A 21,894-nucleotide genomic window follows, 5' to 3' on the forward strand; every position below is an offset into this window, starting at 1 on the left:
TGCTTCAAATATATAGGGAGCGCTCAGTAAATGTAAGCTTTTATTATTTTCCCATTAAACAGGTGCAAAAATAAAGCTCAATGAAGGCTTAAATCAGTCATTCAACCAGTCTTAAGGCCTGGGTTGGGGTTAGTGGGAGCTGCTTTATTGCCAGACAAGTAGGCGTTTATACAGGAAGAAGAGAGATGAAGAGGAGGAGCCTGAAGCAGAGAAAGGCTACTGGATCCTTTCCTTGTCTAGGAAGTCAATGACAGATAAGAACACAGTAAGAAAGTTCCTTACGGGCAGAGACTAAGTCTAACGTAAATCAAGCAAAAAATATGGGTAAAAAAAGGAAGGGGGTAAAGAAGTAAAAAAGCAAAGCGAAAACAAAAAACAAAAAACAAAAAATACCATAAGAAATAACTGAATCTAAACATCTATTTAACAGATGAAAAACTAAGAAATAATCTACTCTAAACATCTATTTAACAGATAACACATCTGTTACATAGGGAAGTAAAGACATTTGGCCAAGGCCACGTGTTCAGTGAAAGCCTGAACTAGAACCCTGGCCCCATCCTTGCACACCGGTGCTCTCTCTTGCATCTCCCAGTGCTAAGTGCCCTCTGTTTAGCCCAGGTCTCCCGGGTTTCAGCCGATTCTCTATTGGCCACATAGCAAGGGCCCTAGCACCTTTTACCACACCCTACCCAATGGCAAATACAGCAAGCTCTAAAGGACAAGGGAGAGAGGTGGAAAACACAATGTTGTTTACCCTCTCATTTTGTCACTCATTCATGCATTCACTCACTCACCCACTTATTTATGTATTTAACTACCATTTACCGAGTACCTCAGTCACATGGAACCTGGGGCAGGGGATGAGGCTCGGTAGGTGGTACATACCTAGGTGTGGCATCTTCCTGTCACCAGATGTGCCTACCTGCCTGCAGTCACAGCAGACGAAACGTCTCCGCCCCAATGAAAGGCCAACCCTGCTTCTTTGCTCTGCATTCTACCCTACTCACCTTTCCAAGGATTTGGCGGCTCCAACGATCCCATTTTCTGTTTCATCAGTCTCTCCCTTCACCCTGCAAACATACTCTGCTATCTTCTGTCTTTTAAAAAATCCCCTTCCTATCCCCACATTCCTCTCTAGTTACCAGTGCCTTTCTCTGCCCCATGGTCTCTGCCTTCACCTTCTTATCCCTTCCCATCAGGCCAGCTCTGATCCCCTCAAGTCCCCACAGTCTCTAACTCCATCATACCAATGGTCGCTTCTATATCCACAATTCCCTTGATCGTTTAGCTCATCTCTCTCTCCATGCCTTTGGGTTTGTGATGACCAGTCTTCTGTTTGCTTTGTAACTCAGTTGTCTTTCCTACTCATTCTCCTTGCTGTTCCTTCTCTGCTGAGCTCTAAATTGTTGAAGAACCTCAGGCTTGGTTTCTAGTAGTCTTATTATTAAATGACAGCTTTGTGCAATGGCTGAAATTTATACTCCAGTCAGGATTCTTTCCTGGCTTCAGACATACATGATGTACCTACAAACTGATAATAAAACTGGGTATTTAGTAAGCATCTCAATCCTAACATGGCCCAAAAAACTCTTGATTTCCACTTGCCATCTACTATATCACTTCCCCTCCTGGTCTCCCATATATATACTTGCCACCATCATCCATGTCCCAAACCTACAAATGATCCTTGTTTCCTCTATTTTCTCATCCCGACAGCCAATCCACCAGCAAGGTTTGCTGGCTTTGCAACCAAAATATATTTTCAGGGTCTCTTTTTTCCTCCTTCACTGCTAATTCCCTAGCTCAAGCCACTGTCATCTCTTGCAAGAACTATTGAAACTGTCCCCTAACTGGTCTGTGCTTTCTCTCTTGACTGTGTACAATTCATTTTCCTAGAAATCAGAGTTGCCTTTTCAAACTGACCCAGCCACTACCAATTACTTGCTACCATGCTAAACTAGTTCCTGCCTTAGGCCCTTTGCACTTGCTGTTCTTTGGGCCAGGGATGGTCTGCCCCAGTTTATCACTTGGATGGTCACTTTGAACACCTTCTCAGAGAGGCCTCCCCTGACAACCCAATCTAAAGTAGTTATCTCCTCTCCCTGTGGCTCTTTATTACATCATCCCATTTTATTGTCTTCACAGACAATAAATTATTATGTTTATTCATTCGTTGACTTATTTACTGTCCATTTCTCTTCACCATTAGGTTATAAGCTCCAGCAATAAAGGAATCTGACTTATTCACTGCTGTATCCCCAGCATCCCATACAGTAGACCTTCAACCAGTATTTGTTAAGTGAAAAAGTGGTAAATGAATGGATGGAAGGATGCAAGGATGAATGAAAGTGTGAATGATGGAAGGATGGATGGGTGGAAAGATGGATGGAAAGACAGATAGATAAAAGGATGTATGTGTAGAAAGATGGATAGATTAATGGAGGAATAGATTGAAAAGGGGATGAAAGATGGATGTATGAGAGGATGGATGGCTGGAAGAATGGATGATGAAAGGATGGATGGAAAGATAGATTAAAGGATAGTTCTGTGAAAAGATGAATGGATGAATGAATATGGATGGAAAAATAAAAGGATTGATGGAAAGATGGATGACAGATAACTGGAAAGATAGATGAATTAAAAGATGGATGGAGGGGCCAGGCACGGTGGCTCATACCTGTAATCCTAGCACTTTGGGAGGCAAAGGTGGGCAGACTGCCTGAGGCCAGGAGTTCGAGACCAGCTTGGCCAACATGGTGAAACCCTGTCTCTACTAAAAATACAAAAATTAGCCAGGCGTGGTGGCGGGTCCCTGTAGTCCCAGCTACTGGCGGGGAGGGGGGTGGGGCGGTGGGCGGGGGGCTAAGGCAGGAGAATCTCTTGAACCTAGGAGGCAGAGGTTACAGTGAGATAAGATCATGCCACTACACTCCAGCCTGGGCAACAGAGCAAGACTCTGTCTCCAAAAAAAAAAAAAGATGGATGGAAAGATGGAAGGATTGGTGGAAAGGTGGAGGATGACAGGATGGATGATGAAAGATGGAAGGATAGATGGGAAAATGCATGGATATGTGGAAAAATGTATGGGAAGATGAATGAGTGGAAAGATAGATGACTGGATGGATCCATATATCTGGAGCTGCTGGTTCTACTCTAGAACTGGTTGAGAATCATTGACTGTTAATGGAGTCAGAACAAAAAATAAAATAAAATAAAATAAAACAAAATAAAAGAGAAACAGAAGGTGAATAGACAAGGGAAATCTGTCCTAGCCCTTTTCCTGTGCTCCTCTCTTGTAGCCTGTGTCTTTATTTCTGGTATGGTAGGAGGCAGTATGGTGTAGTGGAAAGAGCCTTAGACATGAAATTGAAAAACCCGTGTTTGCACAACTCAGCCACTGAGTATGATTATGACCCTGAGCACACCACTTTGCTTTTGCTTCAGTTTCCTTATCCATAAAACTGGGGTAGTATTAGCCTCTCAGTCTTATGGTCAGGGTAAAATTAGAAATAAAGTTATACATATTTGAATGGCTAGACATGCACAAGTACATAATAAGTGATCCTTCCTTTCATAATCGATTGAAGAATGTCTTTGGCATGCCTTGCTTTAAGCATTTATCATGTACCTAACATGCATGCAGTAGGTGCTCGATGAAAGTTTATTCACTTTAATTGCAGGAATCCCCATTCGATCAACTGGGAGATTGCAGGCGGTAGTAAGAGATGGACATATAATTTTTCCACAAAAAAAAATTCCTTAAGAATTCATTTGCGCAATGCTATTCCTAGGAACCAAGTGATTCATTTAAATAGTGCTGCATTTTCTAAAAACTGATTTTCATGGAACTCACTGGGAGCCCAACTGTGTAGGACAAGGTCTCTCCTTTGTGGATTTTACTTGCAGTCAGTGTCCTAGTTGTGCTATTTTTTTTCTTTTTCTTTTTCACAGCACCCACTCAGGATTCTTTCTGGAAACAACCTGGGGGACTTTGATGAGAGGCCCAAGCCTGCCAGCTACCTCACAGGTCAGACTCTGGGCCCCAGGAACCCCTTGCCCTGGGCCTGCCCTCAGGGAATGATTCATAATTAAGAGAAAAGCCTTGTGCTTTATGTTTCTTCCTCCTCCTCTAAGCAGGCGGCAGGGGAAGGTGGAGGGGTTGGAAGGGGAATGGGGGGAGCCGACTGGAGCCTGGGATTTTGATTGAGAGGCCCCATTATCCACACTCTTAAAAAAATAACCGAATCTTTTCCTTTTTTATCTTGACCAATCTCATTTCACGCTCCAGAAGAGGAACGGAGGGAGGGAGGCAGTCCGGGGCCAGGAGGGAGAGAGGAGTCAGTATTCGGTATTTTCAACGCTGCATTAAGCACATCGCCACGGTAACCAGGCAGCAACAAGTGCCAGCTCAGCAGGTTCCCAGGGAGCACAGAGTCTTTTTCCCTCCTTCTTTCTCTCCCTCCCTTCCCTCTGCCCAGGAGATCCCAGCCCACCTGCCTCTGCATAGGGTGCCCAGAGTGGGTGGCTGGCAAAGATTAACTCCTGCCGGCAAGGAAGGGAAGCAGGCCTAGGTAAATATGCCAAGTCTCTGGGGTCAGAGCCAGAGAGGCTGGCCTAGGGCTGGCATAGGGGTCACAGATGCCTTGTGTTCAGACCTCTTTCCAGAAATTCCAGGTCCCAGGCCTTTTTGACCAGTGAAAATGGCTCAATTATGTCTCGTCCATCCCAAAGTCTTTCCTATACAGCTCCTAAACAATTGAGACTTGCCCAAGGAAACCCCCATTATCTTCGTTTGTTCAGATCTTGTCACCTTGAATCACCATTGGATGATGACTGGCAGACAAAGAAACCCAAATGACTGGCAGGCAGGTTCCAGGACAGTTCAAATGAGGATGGAGAGCTATCCAGGCTCATTTCACTCTCTATAGTACTCTTAGAGTACCTAGAACCCGGGTCCTATCCATGCAGGGTTGAGAGAGAGTGAGATGTGAAGCATATATTTCATCATCAAGGTCATAACCATCATCATTATCATCATCATCAATACCCTTCCGATTCAGATTTTACAGAAGGGGAAAACGGATTCATCAGAGTTAAATCACCAGGAGACCAGCACTGCTTGAGGGTAGGGCTCATCTTCCACTCACAGCGTTTTGGGGCCCTTGAAGTGCTCTCCATTTATGCTCACTGATTCACTGGAAGAAGTGGTGGAGCTTGGATTTGAACACAGGTCTGTCTCAGCCCCTCCCTTTTCATCATGGAGGGTAACGTGGCAGGCCTGGGAAGAAGGAGGCCGAGCTGGGGCGAGTTAAATAGGGAGTCAGGACTGCACTGGGATATTGTCTCCAGGCATTTACAAGAAGATGCCCCCTTTGGTCCATCCTTCAATGCCCTTCAGGAAGTCTATGAATAGGGCACAGTATGCCTCTTGCCCCTCATGTCCCACCTTGCTCCAATGCTTCCTCTGTGCAGTGCTCCCCTCCCTGCCAGCCCTCTCCTTACCTGCCACCATGCCTGCGATGGCAGAGGAGGCATAGCTGCCCTGTCCGCTGGTGGGGATGTGGGGTGGGTATCCGGGCAGCGTGGGCCCCACCATCTCTCGCCCTGGAAAAATACAGCGAAGAATCATCAGTTGGACTGTGGGGGCTCCCATATGTATCATCTCACTCTCCTGAGGCTGTCTTCCCCCATGCCATTCCCACCCTCTCTACAGTCATTCTCCAAACCCACTTCCTCCTGCCCCCTCCTCCTCTGAGCCCAAGTTCTTGTCACCTCTGTCTGGTCTTCTGCAGGACAGAGGCTCCACCATGCAGGGAGCACTTGTTACTGCAGTCTCACACGGTTCCCTGTTCTACAGTGGTTTTGTTTATGTGATTGTTATCTTATTAATCCACAAGAATGTCCTGGTATTGGAGGCTGAGGCTATGTCATCTGTTCTTTGTTATCCCCGACAGCAGCCTGCAGAGCAGTGGGTACAGCTGGCCTCCATAAATACATTTGAGGCCACTTGACTCCGAGCTCATCCCTTTCATTCCTGGCTCTGAGGAGTACCAAGAATAAGACCCTATGAAGGGATGGCATGCATGTGGCCCACGAACTCATCACTATGTTTTGGGGGGGGGCTGTGACAGACATTGCTAATCAACCACTAACCCATTTCCCACTGAGTAGAGGGGGCCTTCCAAGTGGATGCAATCTATCAGAGTTGCAAGGTACAGGAAACCGACTGGCTAACCCCAACCTGGAAGGAGATGTGGCAGAGATATTTCACTTTTACATGACCATGAGCCACATATCTGTCAATGCTATTTTGAAAAGAACCATTTTTAGCAAAACAGACACCAATCTCTCTGTTTCTCTATGGCTTGTGGGTCACACTCCAACCTTGGTGATACCAAATCAGCTCTGTAAAGACCTCATTTCCCAGCTCTGCTTCTCCTCTATGTCGAGAAATCACTTTCCCATTCTGGAGGCCCCACCTGACCTGGCGAGCATCTCCCCATCTACTACATATAACAATGAACATAAACATGATCCCTTGCCCTTGCCCCTCTTCTATTGCTCCTGTGTCCTGCAGGCCCCAACCAGACTCTCCTTCACCCCGAGATTCTTGGCAAGGTGACAGTACACCCTGGTTTGCCAAGGTGTACCCAGGTGATGACCACTATCCCAGCATATTTATGCCCATTTCACTCTCAAAATGCTCCAATTAGAATAATGAGTTATTTGCTCATCCTAGTTCTTGGTAATGTTTACAGAGTTTCTCAGTCTCAGCAATATTGGCATGTTAGGCTGCACAATTCTTTGCTGCGAGAGGCTGTCCTGTGCATTGTAGGATATTTAGCAGCATTTCTGGCCTCCATCCAGTAGATACCAGCAGCAGTTTTCACCCAATGTGACAACAAAAATGTCTCCAGACGTTACCATATGTCCTCAGCAGGAGGTAGTAGGGGCAAAATCGCTGCTGGCTAAGAACCAGTATGTTGGACTATGACTGTTTTACCCAAATGCCTTCTGCCTCTTCCATTTTGGGGGCTGTTTTTTCCTCCCAAAACCTGTGTGCGCCACTGTGAGCCCCTGTTAACCAACTTACCAAATTCATCTCCTCTATGGTACTGCTTGTCCAACTTTCCGCCCATCAGTCCCCCCCAGGTCCTTCATACCTCAGCCCCTTCAAGGGGTGCCTGGTCACGACAGAAGGGAAGGAAGGCCCCATGAAATCCTGCAAGTTGCCAATACTACAGTGACTACCTCCTCTTTCTCTCTCTTTCTGGAGATTCCCCAAAGACAATGTTCATTTGCTAAATACTTATTGAGTAAGTACTATGTTCTAGACACTTTTCTAAGCACTTGGGTATATAGCAGAAAGCCAGAATGCTAAATTAGCAAGGCCAGGCACTAAATCAAGAAGGGACATAGGCTGGGATAGGCATTTGGAGCCAAGCCCAAGGGGTCAATGAACAAAATCAGGCACACTCAACTTCTGCGCTTCCTCTAGAGGGAAGGGCCTGGGAATCAGAGGGCCTGGGGTCCTTATACTGCTTCTGTGGCTGGTTTTCTGAATGCCCTTAGATAAGGCTAGTATGTGTGCTAAGTGTCAGTTGCTTCAAATGCAAAATGGAGGGGGGGGGGAACCAACCATAGCTGGAGGTACCTTATTACAATTTCTATGAGGTTATCTGTATAATCAGAGCCAGGGTTTCATGCTACAGGTGGACATTGATTAGTGCAAGGGACACATTCTAGAAATGGTTATATGCCAGCGAACTCCTACAGAATAAGAGCCATCAGTGCTCATTGTTTAAAACTGTGCAAATGTTTTGGTAAACCGGAACACCACCTTCTAATTTGTCTGACTATTCCTGCAGTGTCCAGCTGTGCTTGGCGCTGGACCAAATGGGGTGAAACCCACTAGCATTCAACAGGTGGGCTCAGTTCACCTGACACAAGGTCATCAAGGGAACAAATGAAGGGTTGGAAACACAGGAGGGGAAAAGAGGATTTTAAGATATTTAGATGTAGAGGGAGAAATATGCAGAAGCTATACTGAGATAAAATCTGAGCTTTCTGTGAAGAATACAACACAATAGACCCTCAAACTCAGCCCCCTTGGCCCTGAGATAAAGCACCGGCTAGGCAAGAGGGAAGGAGTGACAGGAGGTCTGTGAGAGCAGGAGGAGCACAGGGCAGGGACAGGTGGTGAGGGAGGGAGTGATGGAAGAGGGTGGCAGATTCAGGCCTGCTTCCTTCTTTTCTCTTCCCTCCCTACTTCCTCCTCCGTGAGAGAGAGAGAGAGAGAGATAAAGGGAACTCTAGATCCAGGCCGGACCCTGGATGAAAGGTAGCCACTTAATTCTCTGAACCACATCTTCCTGCCTGTCACATAAGGAACTAGTTTAGATTTCAGCTTGTAAACTGGATTCACCTGACTACTTGATTGACTGGTAGGGGCTTCCTGGCACCCAGTGTTGAGAAGGATTCTGAGGCAGCTTGTGTCTGCCATGATCGGGGTGGGGAGCAGTGGGAGGTGGTCTTGGCTCTCAGGTCACCTGTTTGCTGGTGCTGGCCTCGTGCCCTGCAGGGCTGCTTCTGGCCTGGCAGCCTGTGGCCCCGCGCTCCCCATCTCCCCACCCTCATCCTGTCCCTTCTCTTTCTATTACCTGAACCTGCTGCCTCTCGAGCCTAGCAGAGTAGCAGACAGAGTTCCAGAGCATATACTCCCCTTACAACACAACTTAATGTGGTCCACAGGTGCCCCCACGGGGCTCTATCGCATAAGAAGTAGCCCCCACATTGCTCTTATAAATGAAATTCATCAGCCTCACTCCCTTGTACTCTAAGATTTTAATCTTCATCTCCCCTCAGTCACGTAATGTCTTCCCAATGGGGTAGGGGCTTCTGAATCGGACATCAGAACAGATGCCTGAGGCTTCCTCCCATGAAAGCTGGTCTTCCTGGAAAGACTGGTAAGACTTTCTTCAGCATAGCACTCACCAAGACGGTGGCACCATAAACTTTCCCAACAGCCCTACAAAACTCTTTGCTCCAATTGCTTAAACACATAGTTTCTTCCAAAAAGCCAAGAAGCTTGCAAGCCTTCTTAGAAACAAAACCACAGAAGCCATGGGGTGGAAACTGCATCAGGGCCTAACCGTGCCCTCTTATCTACTTCTCTGTTTTTAAGTCTCTTCATCATAAAATATCCTTGCTATGAATTCCATCTCCTCTACACCCACATATCCTTCCAATGTGGTCCTATTTTTAAGAAGTTGTCAGAAAGCACAGGCCCATGTTGACTGGCTATGGAGTGGGGTTCTCTAAGAAAACTCTAGCTCCCTCCACACCTTGAAATATTGGCAAATATTCTAAATATTAGTAGAGACGAGAATCGTAAAGCTGTAGCCTGGAGGAATTCAGAGGGTAGAGGTGATCTCAGACTATTTTATTTGCCCCCTTTGAAGTCTGCCCTCTATGTAACCCCTTTTCAATTCCTTATCTCATTCTGATAGCAAAGAGAATTTATGGCAACCCAGAAATCTCTTTGGCAGAACTAAATATAATTTTGTACAAAAGGATGGAGGAGGGGAATGGACTCTTTGATGATAAAACCTAGCTCACAGCTTTCCTTTGAGCTGAGCTGGAGTCAGTCCCAGAGCAGCTGGGACCAGGACGGCCTCGACACTGCTGTCTTGGCCAGTGTGTTGGGATTCCAGACCAGGGTTTCCAGAGGGAACTGGCGGCAATGTTAGGGGCACTCTTGCTACTCCCCAAACTCTGCTGTTTCCTCGTTCTTGGCTGACTGGGGACGAGCTGAGACTCAGAAGGATAGTTACCTTGGAATTCACACTATCAGAGCCACTGGGCCGAAAGAAGTGACCCAGAGAAAAACACTATGAAGCAGGTAAAGGAGCTGCAGGAGGCGGCAGCGAGGGTCCTTGGGAGTCACTTAGAGGGGTGCAGAAGATTGATGCAGGTTAAAGCTGAACTGACTATGGAATGAAAACTCACTGTGTCCTCTTCCTTGGTCTGCAGCATTACCTAGGAATAATGTGGCCTCAGCTTCCTTCTCTTTCTTTTCTTTTCTTTTTTTCTTTTTTGAAATGGAGTTTTGCTCTTGTTGCCCAGGCTGGGGTGCAATGGCATGATCTTGGCTCACCGCAATCTCTGCCTCCTGGGTTCAAGCAATTCTCCTGCCTCAGCCTCCCGAGTAGCTGGGATTACAGGCGTGTGCCACCACACCTGGCTAATTTTGTCTTTTTATAGAGACGGGGTTTCTCCATGTTGGTCACGCTCATCTCGAACTCCCGACTTCAGATGTTCTGCCCACCTTGACCTCCCAAAGTGGTGGGATTACAGGTGTGAGCCATCGGGCCCGGGCTCCTTTTCTTTCTTTCAAATTCACCTCTTCTTGGGAAGGTCTGCAGCCTCCTGCGCTCTTGGAACCATTCCCTTCCTAACCTTCCCCCACCCCGTCATGTCCTCCCAGCCCTCTCACCATGGCTCAGCCATGTGTTAGGTATTGAGGTCCAGTCTTGACCAGAGGCCTCAGGTGGACAGTCTGCAAGGAGCTCCAGGCCAACACTCTGAGCTCAACATGGACACCAGCCATCCCCTCCCTTGTGCCTGAGCCGCTTTCTGACTTGCTTCCTACTCTTGGCCATTTGCCTAGACCCCAGATCCTCCAAACCTAGCTCTCCTCACTCTTTTCAGAGCCTCTGCCTCTGTGCTGAATTGTCAACCCTTGGGCAAGGGGGCCCTGTGACCAGCCAGCAACCTTCAAAATGCTCACACCTGCACTTCAGCATCATCTGGGCCTGGGTTGGGGGCCACCAGCCTGAAGGATATGCTGATGCGGCATATTTGGCTGCCTGCTGCCTGCATGACCACCTGGTGTCTGCTGCCAGCTGTTTTATCCCATGGGTTGGGTGACCTCTCAGTCCTGCAGTTGGCCTGGAGAGTGGGCATGTCCACTAAATTAACAGCTGACAGTAGTTGGAGGCATCACCTCTGATTGACTGCATGTTGACAGGGGATGCTAACAGGATGACAGGGAGGGGACAAAGTGTGGGGGCTTTGGGAGCAGAGAGTTTGCCCTGGGCTGCTCCAATTACACTTTACACCACAGCCTGTGTCTGCACTGTGATACATCTATCCACTTTCAGTTGCCCTAAACCCTTCCCTCTCCTTCAGCTGGTACTGCCAAGCCTCTCCATGGCTTGTACAGCAACTGCTCCCCATCATCATGGGCACCACCACACCCTCACCCCTTGCCTACCCCGTGACCGCCCCCAGCCCTAGCCTGCCATTCTCAGAAGACCTGCAGGCTTGTGTAACTCCCTGTAACTGACATGAGCCTCTTTCGCTCACCCCCTTCCCTCCCCTCTCTTCCCTTCCCCTCCCTTCCTCTCCACTCCCCTCTCATTCCCCTCCCTCCCCCTATCCCATTTTCTCTGGCTGACATAATTTTACTCAGCTCACAGGTTTTTCTCCTGTAATCACTTTGGTCAAAACAAATGACCCAACTCTGCTGACTTCACCCTCTTGAATTCTTGACTCTGAGTCAACATTTTATTCCTCACTTTAGATCCTTAAACACCATCTTTCTGCCCACACACTGGATGTCCCTCTCTTCTAAGAAAATTTCTCACATTAGGTGCAGGGATGCACGGGGTGGGGGTGGGGGTGGGGGAAACCTGGGTGCCAGCCAGAAAGAAAATGTAGAGCCAGTTATAAAAAAGGGTCCATGGGCCAGGCGTGGTGGCTCAGCACTTTGGGAGGCCAAGGTGGGCAGATCATGAAGTCAGGAGATCTAGACCATCCTGGCTAACATGATGAAACCCAATCTCCATTAAAAATATAAAAATTAGCCAGGTGTGGTGGTACACACCTGTAGTTCTGCTACTTGGGAGGCTGAGGCAGGAGAATCGCTTGAACCCAGGAGGCGGAGACTGCACTGAGCTGAGATCACGCCATTGCACTCCAGCAACAGAATGAGACTCCATCTCAAAAAAAAGGGTCCATGGACTTGTATCACATGACCCTGTGGTAACTCTGGGCTGGCAGAGGTTTTGCTCTGTTGGTGCAGTGGTTTTCAAGTCCAAGGGTTTTCTAGGGGCAGGACCCCCCTTCTAAAAGAGCAGTTCTTCAGGGATCTGGTGAGCATACATGGCTTCTGTCAAAGGCTTCATTTCAAGAGAGCATTGAGAGGCCCAAATTTGAAACCAATGGTCCAGATGGACTGTCTGACTCTGGGCTGCCTCTGTGACAGGTCTCCCACGCCCCACTCCTGCACTGGTCTCTGTTCTAGCATTTCAAGGTCATCAGGGTAGGAGGGTGTGGGAGGTGAGGAGGCATTTACTCTGTCACTAAATACCCACACTCCTTGGAGACAGTGCCAATATTAAAGAGATTCCTCCAATGCTGAACTGAGAGCTAGCTGGCTTCCTCCCTTGGTCCTGGGCCCCAGCTGGGCCCACATCTAAAATAGTCCTATCCCTGTGGAAGCCCTTAAGGTATCTGATGACCATATGGGTCTCTGCTCCCCACTTTTACTGCACATCAGGCCTTCTCCAAGCCAAGCCAAGCACTTGACTCTTAGCCATTCCTCAGACCCTGACTGGATGGGCGAAGGTCCTTCTGCCAGGAGACCCAGCTCCCCTTGAGGTCTGACTCACGGAGTGCAGGCCCAGGCCTCAACCAATTGCAGATGGTGCTCCCACCCAGAGACCTTGGCAGGGACCTTCTCCTCCCTAGGCCAGTTTCCTCAGCAGCACAAGAAGTTGGCTCTAGAGGCTCCCTCGGGTGTTTCCAGATTTACTTATTTTTATTTATTTATTTTTTTCCGTTTTGAGATGGAGTCTTGCTCTGTCACCCATGCTGGAGTGCAATGGCGTGACCTCAGCTCACTGCAACCTATGCCTCCTGGGTTCCAGCAATTCTCCTGCCTCAGCCTCCCCAGTAGCTGGGATTACAGGTGTCTGCCACCACACCTATCTAATTTTTTATATTTTAGTAGAGATGGGGTTTCACCATCTTGGCCAGGCTGGTCTTGAACTCTTGACCTCATGATCCACCTGCCTCGGCCTACTAAAGTGCTGGAATTACAGGCGTGAGCCACCGCACCCGGTCAGTGCTTCAACTTTAAATATTTTGAGGCAGTTGAGGTTCCTGATGGGAGGTCCCCCACTCCTCCTCTCCCAAGTTGTTGAATCACTGAATTGATCATGTTTAACAGATGTCTGACTGTCCTCCTGGTGATGCTGTTAAGCTAGGTATGAAGATAGCTACATCATGGAAACACAACTGGGATTGACCCTTGGCCTTTTTAGAAATTTGATCCTGAAATTGGTTCCAAAAGCCAATGCCTTTTTCCCTTCAAAATGTTCATTTTTCCTTCTATTTATTTATGCATTTACCAAGACCAAGTGTTCCTATGTTACAGCACCTGGCTCCCCGCCCCAGGGTTCCTGCTTTTCCATGGGGTTTTGGGGTGGTGTATCCCACTTTCCGGCACCCCTAGAGCATCCGCCCCTTCCGAGCATGTCTTCCCAGTCACGGTGAACCTCATGTTGGCACCTCCAAAAGTTGCCGTAGGAATTAGGGAATAGGGTGGTGGTGGACGAGATTGGGGCCAGAGAGGGGGCTGGTGGTCGGCCCTGAGGACCCCCCTCCCACCCACCGCAATGCCTGCATGGCCCCGGGACTTCCCTGTCATACCTGAGAGGAGGGCCTGGCCCGTGAACTGCCCGTACACGGAGGCAGCATGGGGAAAGGCATTGAAGGGCGGGACCGAGGCACCGGCTGGGACCCCGGAGCCGACTTGCTGCAGATCCAAAAAGGCGGAGCTAGATAAAGAGGAAGGGGTGGAGCTAGAACTGGACACCTCGGGGGTTTCCTGCTTTATGGCGAAGGGTGAATGAGGATCTGCCGGAGGGAGGGAGACAACAAGGAGAGAGGGGTGTGAGATGATGGGGCGGGAACATGCACAAACCAAGCCATGAGATGTGGAGGGTGAGGGCGGGGCGCGGGGCAGGCAGGCCCAGCTGCTCTCAGAGTCTGGGCTGGGGAGCCAGGGCCCACGAGGTGTGGCAAGGAGGGGAGAGAGAAGCTCGACCTCCCTGCTGTGCTTCTGCAGTGAAAATGGAGAGACTGGGAAGGAGTGTGTGCACCGGCCTCTCCCACAGGAGGGAGAGTGCAGGCCTAGGAGCGGCCTAAGACTGGAGGCACGACCCCCTTCATCCACCTTGAGGCCTAGCCAGCACAGCCGACCTTTCCTCTCCAGGCCAGGGCCCCACACACGTTCTGCGTGACAGCCAGCCAAGCTCTGCAGTCCTCCGCCCTCCACCTGCCAGGGAGGCTCCGGGCGTCATACCTGCCACCACAGGGTAGGTCTGGTGAGTCGACAGGTTGCGCCCCAAGGGCGTGTTGGAAGGGGTCAGGGTGGCCTTCCCGTCGTCCAGGGTGCTGTTGAGCAAGGGCAGCGGGTAGAGGCCCTGCGGAGCAAAGAGAAGTCAGCACACAGAGATGATCCCACAAGCCGACCTTCCTGCAGACCCTGAGCCTGTCTTAGGACTTAGCAACCCTAATCTCCCCAGGAGATTTCCTCATCGTCCCCTTCTTCCTTTACGTTCTCAACTCCACTCAGCACGTTTCGTTCATGCTCATTGTCCTCCTGCATTCCTGGAATTCAAGGCCAGCTGTTGGCATGGGTGCCCCGGCGTGGGATAGAGGGTCTCAGCCAGAGGACCACAGCCTGGCTAGATGGCTGGTCGGCTTCCTGGTTTCACCACACTGTTTTGACCCACAGAATGCAGGCCGGTGCCAAGGACTGGAGCAGTCTCCAACCGGACTGTTCAGGGTCCTTCCATCTGCGATTCTTCCCCAGATAGGGAACCCAGGCACAGAGGTTTAAGAAACTTGTCCCACTTCCATATGGACCAAAGATAGGATTCAGACTTGAGGGATCAGAAGGCCTCTGCTGTCAACCACTGTCCTAAACTGGGTGACATAAGGACCACTTCTTACACTTGCAAAGAGCTTACGTCAGAGCTTTGCCTCTGTTGTCCTAGTAGAGTCCCCCAGCAGCCCAGTGACATGGGTGAGTAATATTATGTCTGTTATTGATTTTATATGTGGAGCCTGGAACTCAGGTAAATGGCCTAGTTTTGTGTAATGAAACTGAGACTAAACCCAAGATTTCGGCTGTGGACCCAGGTGCTTTACCCATCACGTGGATTTCTTCTTTTCTCTCTCTCCACATCCAAACAAATAGAAGTGTGCAAGTTCAGCTTGAAAATGGTATTTAGAGTTTTTTTGTTGGAAACACTCTTTATCAAGTACCTGGGGGTCTTCATCAATAAGACCTCATTTTAAATGCCTCATGGCCTCCCCTTGCCAGGAGCACAGCTATGACCTTAGGTACTCCTTCTGAAAAGAACTTGTTTAACTAAGGGCAAGTGTACCTCATCCTCACCATGGCCTCCTCCCACCGGGGAAGCAGATAGCACAGAAAAAAGAACACACCCATTCCCCACAAACCTTCACACACGTCACATACCTGCTACGTGAGATATGCAAAGCTGAATTCAGAGAATGCTCAGTGGTTACATAATAGTGCCACTAAAGGCAATTGTTTTCAGTGATTTCCATCAAGCTGGGTTCTGCAAAGATCCACAGCACTTTCCGGTTGCATGCTGGGCACTTTTGGAAGCTGCAGTCAATTCTGGAGGCCACCAGGGCACCATTAGCACATAGCAGCAATTACTGACTAAATGGTGCTCTGGTTCCATGTCTTCCAAGGGGGCTCACTTAGAGGCAGGGTGGAGTTGCTTAGGGCCTTTTTTTTTGAGACGGAGTTTCGCTCTTGTTGCCCAAGCTAGAGTGCAATGGCGTGATCTTGGCTCACTGCAATCTCTGCCTCCCGGGTTCAAGTGATTCCCCTGCCTCAGCCCGAGTAGCAGGGACTACAGGCGCGTGCTACCATGCCAGGCTAATTTTTTATATCTTTAGTAGAGAAGGGGGTTTCACCATGTTTGCCAGGCTAGTCTTAAACTCCTGACCTCGTGATCCGCCTGGCTTGACCTCCCAAAGTGCTGGGATTACAGGCGTGAGCCACCACACCTGGCCAGGGTCTAGGTTACTGAAATTGAACAAAGTACATAATTTCTAGAGAGTGTAAGAAAAGTTTAAAATGCTTTATGGATGTGTTGTTTTGACAGCAAAATACTCAGAATCCTATAGCTATTTCAAAATTCAAGTAACTTAAAAATCCCTATACAGTCAAAATATTTTGGTGATTTTGTATTCAATAGCTGAAACTTCCCAGTGATTATTGGGCTTTTTTTTTTTAAGCTGGAATTGAACTTGAATGGGGGCAGAGCAGCACAATGCTTCAGAACTTCAGCGAATCTGAGCCCTGGTTCTGCAATGACTTGCCAGGTAGCTTTAGTCTGCTTGACTGCTCTGAAGCTTAATTTTCTCACCTGTATGGGAGTCATAGACTCTATGAGGCTGATGTAAGCATTAAATGAAATTTTATATACTAATACATAACGTGCTTAGCACCGAATACTTGGTGACAACAGATGCCCAGTGAGAGTTATCATAGATACTATTTCAGAATCATGTGAAGAGTCAGAAGCCACCAGAAGAAGATCAAATTCTTGATCTCTGTCCGTAAGCTGATATTCATATTCTGTTGATGTTTTTTGATGCATTTGAAAAATACGGAAACGAGCTGTATGACTTCTAGCTATGTCTGGTCATGAAAGAGCAACCAGGAATAACATGATATTTCTGTTGAACACATCCCCTTGCCCTTTGTTGTTGTTGTTGTTGTTGTTTTTTCAGATGGAGCCTTGCTGAGTCACCCAGGCTGGAGTGCAGTGGCACAATCTTGGTTCACTGCAACCTCTGCCTCCCAGTTTCAAGTGATTCTCCTGCCTCAGCCTTCTGAGTAGCTAGGATTACAGGTGCATGCCACCAGTTCTGGCTAATTTTTGTATTTTTAGTAGATATGGGATATTGCCAGGTTGGCCAGGCTGGTCTCAAACTCCTGACCTCAGGTGACCTGTTCACCTCAGCCTCCCAAAGTGCTGTTACTACAGGTGTGGGCCACCATGCCTGGTCCCCCACTTGTTGATTTTACAGAAAAGATGGCTGTGTTACAACCTGTCCTAAGATCAGGTATGAGTACTTGAGCGTCTTTCTTGGCTCCCCAACCCAGAGGGCCTTCCTATGCCCAGGTGAGAGAGCACGGAGTGTTACTTTGGCAGCATAGTCAGTTACCAGAGGTGGGAAAAGCAAAGGCCAGGCAGGACATGAGGGGCCCTTGCACTGGCTGGTTCTCCCTGCCCTTCACCACCCTCCAGGTGAATGACTGGGTGAGTAATGATTGACTGAGTAGGTAGTGAATAATTTACGGACACTGCTGGACGTCAGTCTCCTCATCTGAAAGATGAGCGGTTGGAGAAGTTCAATGGTTTTCAAATGCTTTTTTTTTTCAGTCTTCAAATAAGTATTTACATAGAAGCACCATATTTGAAGCAGGTGACAGTGGACCAGTCTGAATGAAATGAGGATTGGCAGGCCTGAGCTCCAAAACCTTCTGGTTGTCCAAGCCCTCCTTATCTCGCTTGGCCTTGGATTATCTCCATACAATTGGAGAAACTGGATGAGGTGGTCACGGAGGTCTCTGCAAGCTCAAAGACTTTCTCATTCCAAGATCCCCCCTGTTCATATGCCAGCGTGACATGGGGGTGCTCTGTAGTCAAGCAGGGTCCTTTGGGGGGCTTAGGGATGGAGTCAGGAAATGGCTCTGGGACTCAGTGGGTGTCCAGAGTCTTATCAGCAGGGTTTCTTTACTTTCACTGGGTGGCTGGTGCCTGCACACTGAGTTTTGCAGGCTTGCTCTCACAGAGTGAGCTTCCTGCAGGCTCCCCACTGCAACCCCCTTTCCTTCCTGGAGCTGTGTGCTGACTGGTAGGTGAGCACCCAGGCCCTCTCCCCATGGCTGCTGATGGCCAGCTTTCTCTGCACCCTCGTGGTTGCCACAGTCAAAGCTGATAAAATTGCTGATGCAGATTGCCTGCCCAGCTGCGAGTGCTGGCACGAGACCAGCAGCCCAGACGGTCACTGGAAGTGGTTGGGCTGATTATTGGCATCATCTCCATTGTCCTACTCAGTTCTTAAAGGCATATGGGTTTGCCTCACTCCTACAGCAAATGACGGCATGGGCAAAGAGGGGCAACAGACAGCACCCTGAAGACACTCCTCATTTGGTTGACTTGGTGGGGTTAAGGGAAAAAGATGTGATAGCTAGGGGCTGAGAGCTCGGTGGTTCTGCCAGAGCTGCAGAGTTTTGTTGGCTTCGGGGTGGGACCTCTCACATCTCTGTCAGCTTGTCACAGATGCCAACCTGTTATGATTCATTTCACCTGTCCTGAGCACTAGCAAGAAAAATTCCCTGTAGCTTGTGATGTATTATTCTGAATTTCTCAACTCATTCATTCGTTCATTCATTCACTATACCATTACTATCTATTATAAGGGGGGCACAATGGTAGGTGCTGGGAATAAAAACGACGTTTCATGAGGCTTCTCTGTCCTTAAGGAGTCCGCATGTCTTTGTACCTGTCTGTCTGCCACATTATTAAGCAACACTGTGAGAAGCTACTGAGAGCGGCATGTGGGACATGCAGAAGGACAAGAGGCAGGAGAGATGATTCATGTCGGAGAGGCAGGGGAGGACTCACGGAGAGGGTGATGTTTGAGCTGAGTCATGAAGGCTAGTGGTATTTTTCCATGCAGAGAAGTGGGAGGAAAGGCATTCTGTGTGGAGGGCACACGGTGTACAAGGGCAGAGAGTTGTGAGCGAGGGTGGCATGCTCGGGGCCATGAGTAATGCAAGAGCATGGGGTGTGCAGGATGAGTGGCCAAATGTGGGGCTAGGAAGTGGTGGCTGAGGTCGTTATGTGAAGGCTTTGTGCTACTGCTTCAGAGTTGTGGAACCCGACCTCGCGGTCTGGGGAAGATGCTGATGGCAAGGGATGGCATCATCAGGTTGTGCTGCCATCCCTGAAAGGCCCAGACTCAAAGGTTTTGGGTTAAGTAAGCCAGGAGGGTTAGAAAGAGAGGAAGATGCCAGGGCATCTGGTAAGATAAAGCATGTGTCAGGCTTGGAGTTGCATGAGGCAGGTGCCCTGAGCCCATTGATGCAACTTCCAGCTGCTTTGGTGGTGGAGCGCAGGCACATTTGGAGAGCACACCTTGCTCTGGCCCCTGCCCACCCTGCTCGCCTCCTAGGGCCCAGCTTCTCACCTGCTCGCCTTTGGTGTGGCTGGGGGAGGCATAGGCCTCTGGGTAGTGCTGCCGCTCAAATGGGCACTCAAGTGGCTCAAGGTGGTGCTGGCTGAAGGCGTCCGTGCGAAGGTGCTTTCGGGGTCCGCTGCTGCTGCTCTGTGAATCGATGCTCAGCCGGCAGCTATCCTGATCACCTGGTACCCCCCGGGCAGGAAGAAAGCTTTTAGGGGACATATCTACTCATGCACTAGGCCAAAGTAGAGGACTGACTCCAAGCCGACTCACTGTGGAGGGAGAAAAAGGGCCAGCCACCTGGGCCCAGGAGCCTTGGCCAACTGACAGACAGGACATGTGACAGTCACATGCCGAGCTCCTACAGAGTCCCATGTCATAAGTGGAAGGGCTTCTGTCACCATCAAAACCTGAGCAAACTGCCCTCGTGCACCCCCGCTGCCCTCCTCTCCCAGCACTCACTGTCATCCATTTTCCTCTTGTCGCTGCCAGGCTGAGCGATGCCCAGGAGCCCATTGATGGAGTAGGTCGAGCCCAGGGAATCCGACTGGGGTGACTCCGGAGGAGTTACAGCTGAGCTGGGGACTGCAGCGGGGGAGGCGGAGAGGGTCAGGGGTGGGACACCCCTCACAGTCCTGGGTAACTCTGGGGGAGTTACAGCTGAGCTGGGGACTGCAGTGGGGAGAGGGAGAACAGCTGAGCTGGGGACTGCAGTGGGGAGAGGGAGAGAGGCAGGGGTGGGAGTGACACCCCTCACAGGCCTGGCGTGACTCCAGGGTGACTGCAGGGGGTGCGGGGAGAGGGTCAGGGTGTAGGAGTGACACCCCTCACAGCCCCTGCTGACACTGTGGAGGAGGCAGCAAGCTGAGCCATGGACTGAGCCCCGAAGGGGCTCAGGGGCTCAGGTCCTTCCTCCAGGGGGCCTGCTGGTGGGAAGGATTCTTGGAGTCAGAGTTGTCTCAAATGTTTGCACCTCTCCATAGTTCAGTGAATCTGCCCTGGGAACAGGCCAGACTTTGTTGCAGTGGCACAGCTCAGTCCACAAACATGGGTTTGTGAATAGTACTGTGCACAGCTGTGTCTGTGTGGGTGTGTCTGTGTGTGCCTCTGTGTATATGTGGGTACACTGAAGGATGTGTGTGCATCCAGATCTCTCAGCACTCACTCAGCGTGTGTCCGGGGCTCAGGGACTTGGTGGCCACGCAGCTGTCCATAGGGAGGTTGAATGGTTGCTGCACTTTGGTCCGGATGATTCTGTGATGAAGAGAAGAAAGGCCATGAGAGAGAAGAGGAGGAGAGAACTCATGGCTGCCCCGGACCCAGTAGCCTTTTTGACACCCCTTTGGGTATCTCAAAGTCACTTGAAACAACTGTTCACAGTAAAGTCCGTGACCCTACTCTGCATGCCTAGTCCTCCCCAGTTGTCTGTATTTCATGATTGGTACCATCAGTCGCTCAAGGCCCCATCAAGAGATGGGGCTTAACATCTGCTTCCCTCTCTTTCCTATCAAACCCATCATCGAGTTCTGTGTTTTGACCTTGTGAACCTCGCCAATGTTGACCCCTCTCTTCTGCTCTCCATCAGCACCTTAGTGCATGTCATCACCACTATTCCACGGTCACTCACTGGCTCACGCCCATCCCCTCTTGATCCTTTCTAAGTGATTCTCCCTACTGCTGCCACAGTGGACTTTCTGAAATGCAAGTTGACCACCTGCTTAAAATCTGCCAACAGTTTCCCATTGCTTTATGACTAAACGCAAGAAGGTATAACACAGCTCCCAGCCTCTGAAAGGCCACCTCTGCTGACATCTTCAACTTCAGCCTACCTTATGCTCCCGTGCTCTTTATCTACTGGTTTTCTTTTCTTTCTTTTTTCTTTTTCTTCTTCTTCTTTTTTTTTTTTTTGAGATGGAGTCTTGCTGTTGTCACCCAGGCTGGAGTGCAGTGGCGTGATCTCAGCTCACTGCAACCTCTGCCTCCCAGGTTCAAGCGATTATCCTGTCTCAGCCTCTCAAGTAGCTGGGATTACAGGCACCCACCACCACACCCAGTTAACTTTTGCATTTTTAGAAGAGATGGAGTTTCACCATTTTGGCCAGATTGGTCTCAAACACCTGACCTCAGGTGATCCACCTGCCTTGGCCTCCCAAAGTGCTGGGATTACAGACGTGAGCCACTGCACCTGGCCTATCTACTGGTTTTCTTTTGATCCTATTAGCCACAGGGCCTTTGCATAGCTGTCTAAGCTCTTTTCACCTAGTTCTCTTATTTTTTCTTACTCAGGGGAAGACTCATGACCTTCATAAACCAAATAATCCTATGCTAGCTTGCATATCCTCATGTTCCTTTTCTTAGCAGGACTTACAGCTGTATTCTTACAATATTTTTTGTAGGTAGTTGATTAATATCTGTGTTCTCATTAGACTGTAAGCTCTGCAAAGATGGGTTTTGTGTGTCCCCAGGGCCTAGCACAAGATGAATGAGTGAATTATGTGCGAATGAATTAATGAACAAGCGAGTAAGTAAATGATTGATTGAGGCAGTGAGTGAATCACTGAGGGACTAAAAAATGAGTGA

The 21,894-nt window shown here is 49.2% G+C and overlaps 1 protein-coding gene and 1 long non-coding RNA gene across 6 annotated transcripts in view; one reads left to right on the top strand and one right to left on the bottom strand.

Moving 5' to 3' along the window:
• PAX8 (paired box 8) overlaps positions 1–21,894 on the bottom strand; it is a 63,663-nt gene that overhangs the window by 7,060 nt on the left and 34,709 nt on the right. For 2 of the 5 annotated variants that reach the window (XM_023194928.2, XM_023194927.3), the window contains exons 5-10: positions 20,480–20,568; positions 19,777–19,899; positions 19,321–19,496; positions 14,375–14,495; positions 13,720–13,926; positions 5,506–5,607 (exon numbers count right to left, since the gene is read on the bottom strand). In XM_023194928.2, coding sequence (XP_023050696.1) covers positions 5,506–5,607; positions 13,720–13,926; positions 14,375–14,495; positions 19,321–19,496; positions 19,777–19,899; positions 20,480–20,568 — 818 coding nt within the window. The remainder of the gene's footprint in view (positions 1–5,505; positions 5,608–13,719; positions 13,927–14,374; positions 14,496–19,320; positions 19,497–19,776; positions 19,900–20,479; positions 20,569–21,894) is intronic. The other 3 variants (XM_023194929.3, XM_023194930.3, XM_023194931.3) reach the window with 3 other exon arrangements.
• LOC111528232 overlaps positions 14,210–21,894 on the top strand; it is a 30,555-nt gene continuing 22,870 nt past the window's right edge. Inside the window, exon 1 of the long non-coding RNA XR_002726916.2 lies at positions 14,210–14,396. This is a non-coding gene — a long non-coding RNA (uncharacterized LOC111528232). The remainder of the gene's footprint in view (positions 14,397–21,894) is intronic.

The sequence above is a fragment of the Piliocolobus tephrosceles genome, chromosome 15, assembly GCF_002776525.5.
Source record: "Piliocolobus tephrosceles isolate RC106 chromosome 15, ASM277652v3, whole genome shotgun sequence".
Classification (NCBI taxonomy): domain Eukaryota; kingdom Metazoa; phylum Chordata; class Mammalia; order Primates; family Cercopithecidae; genus Piliocolobus; species Piliocolobus tephrosceles.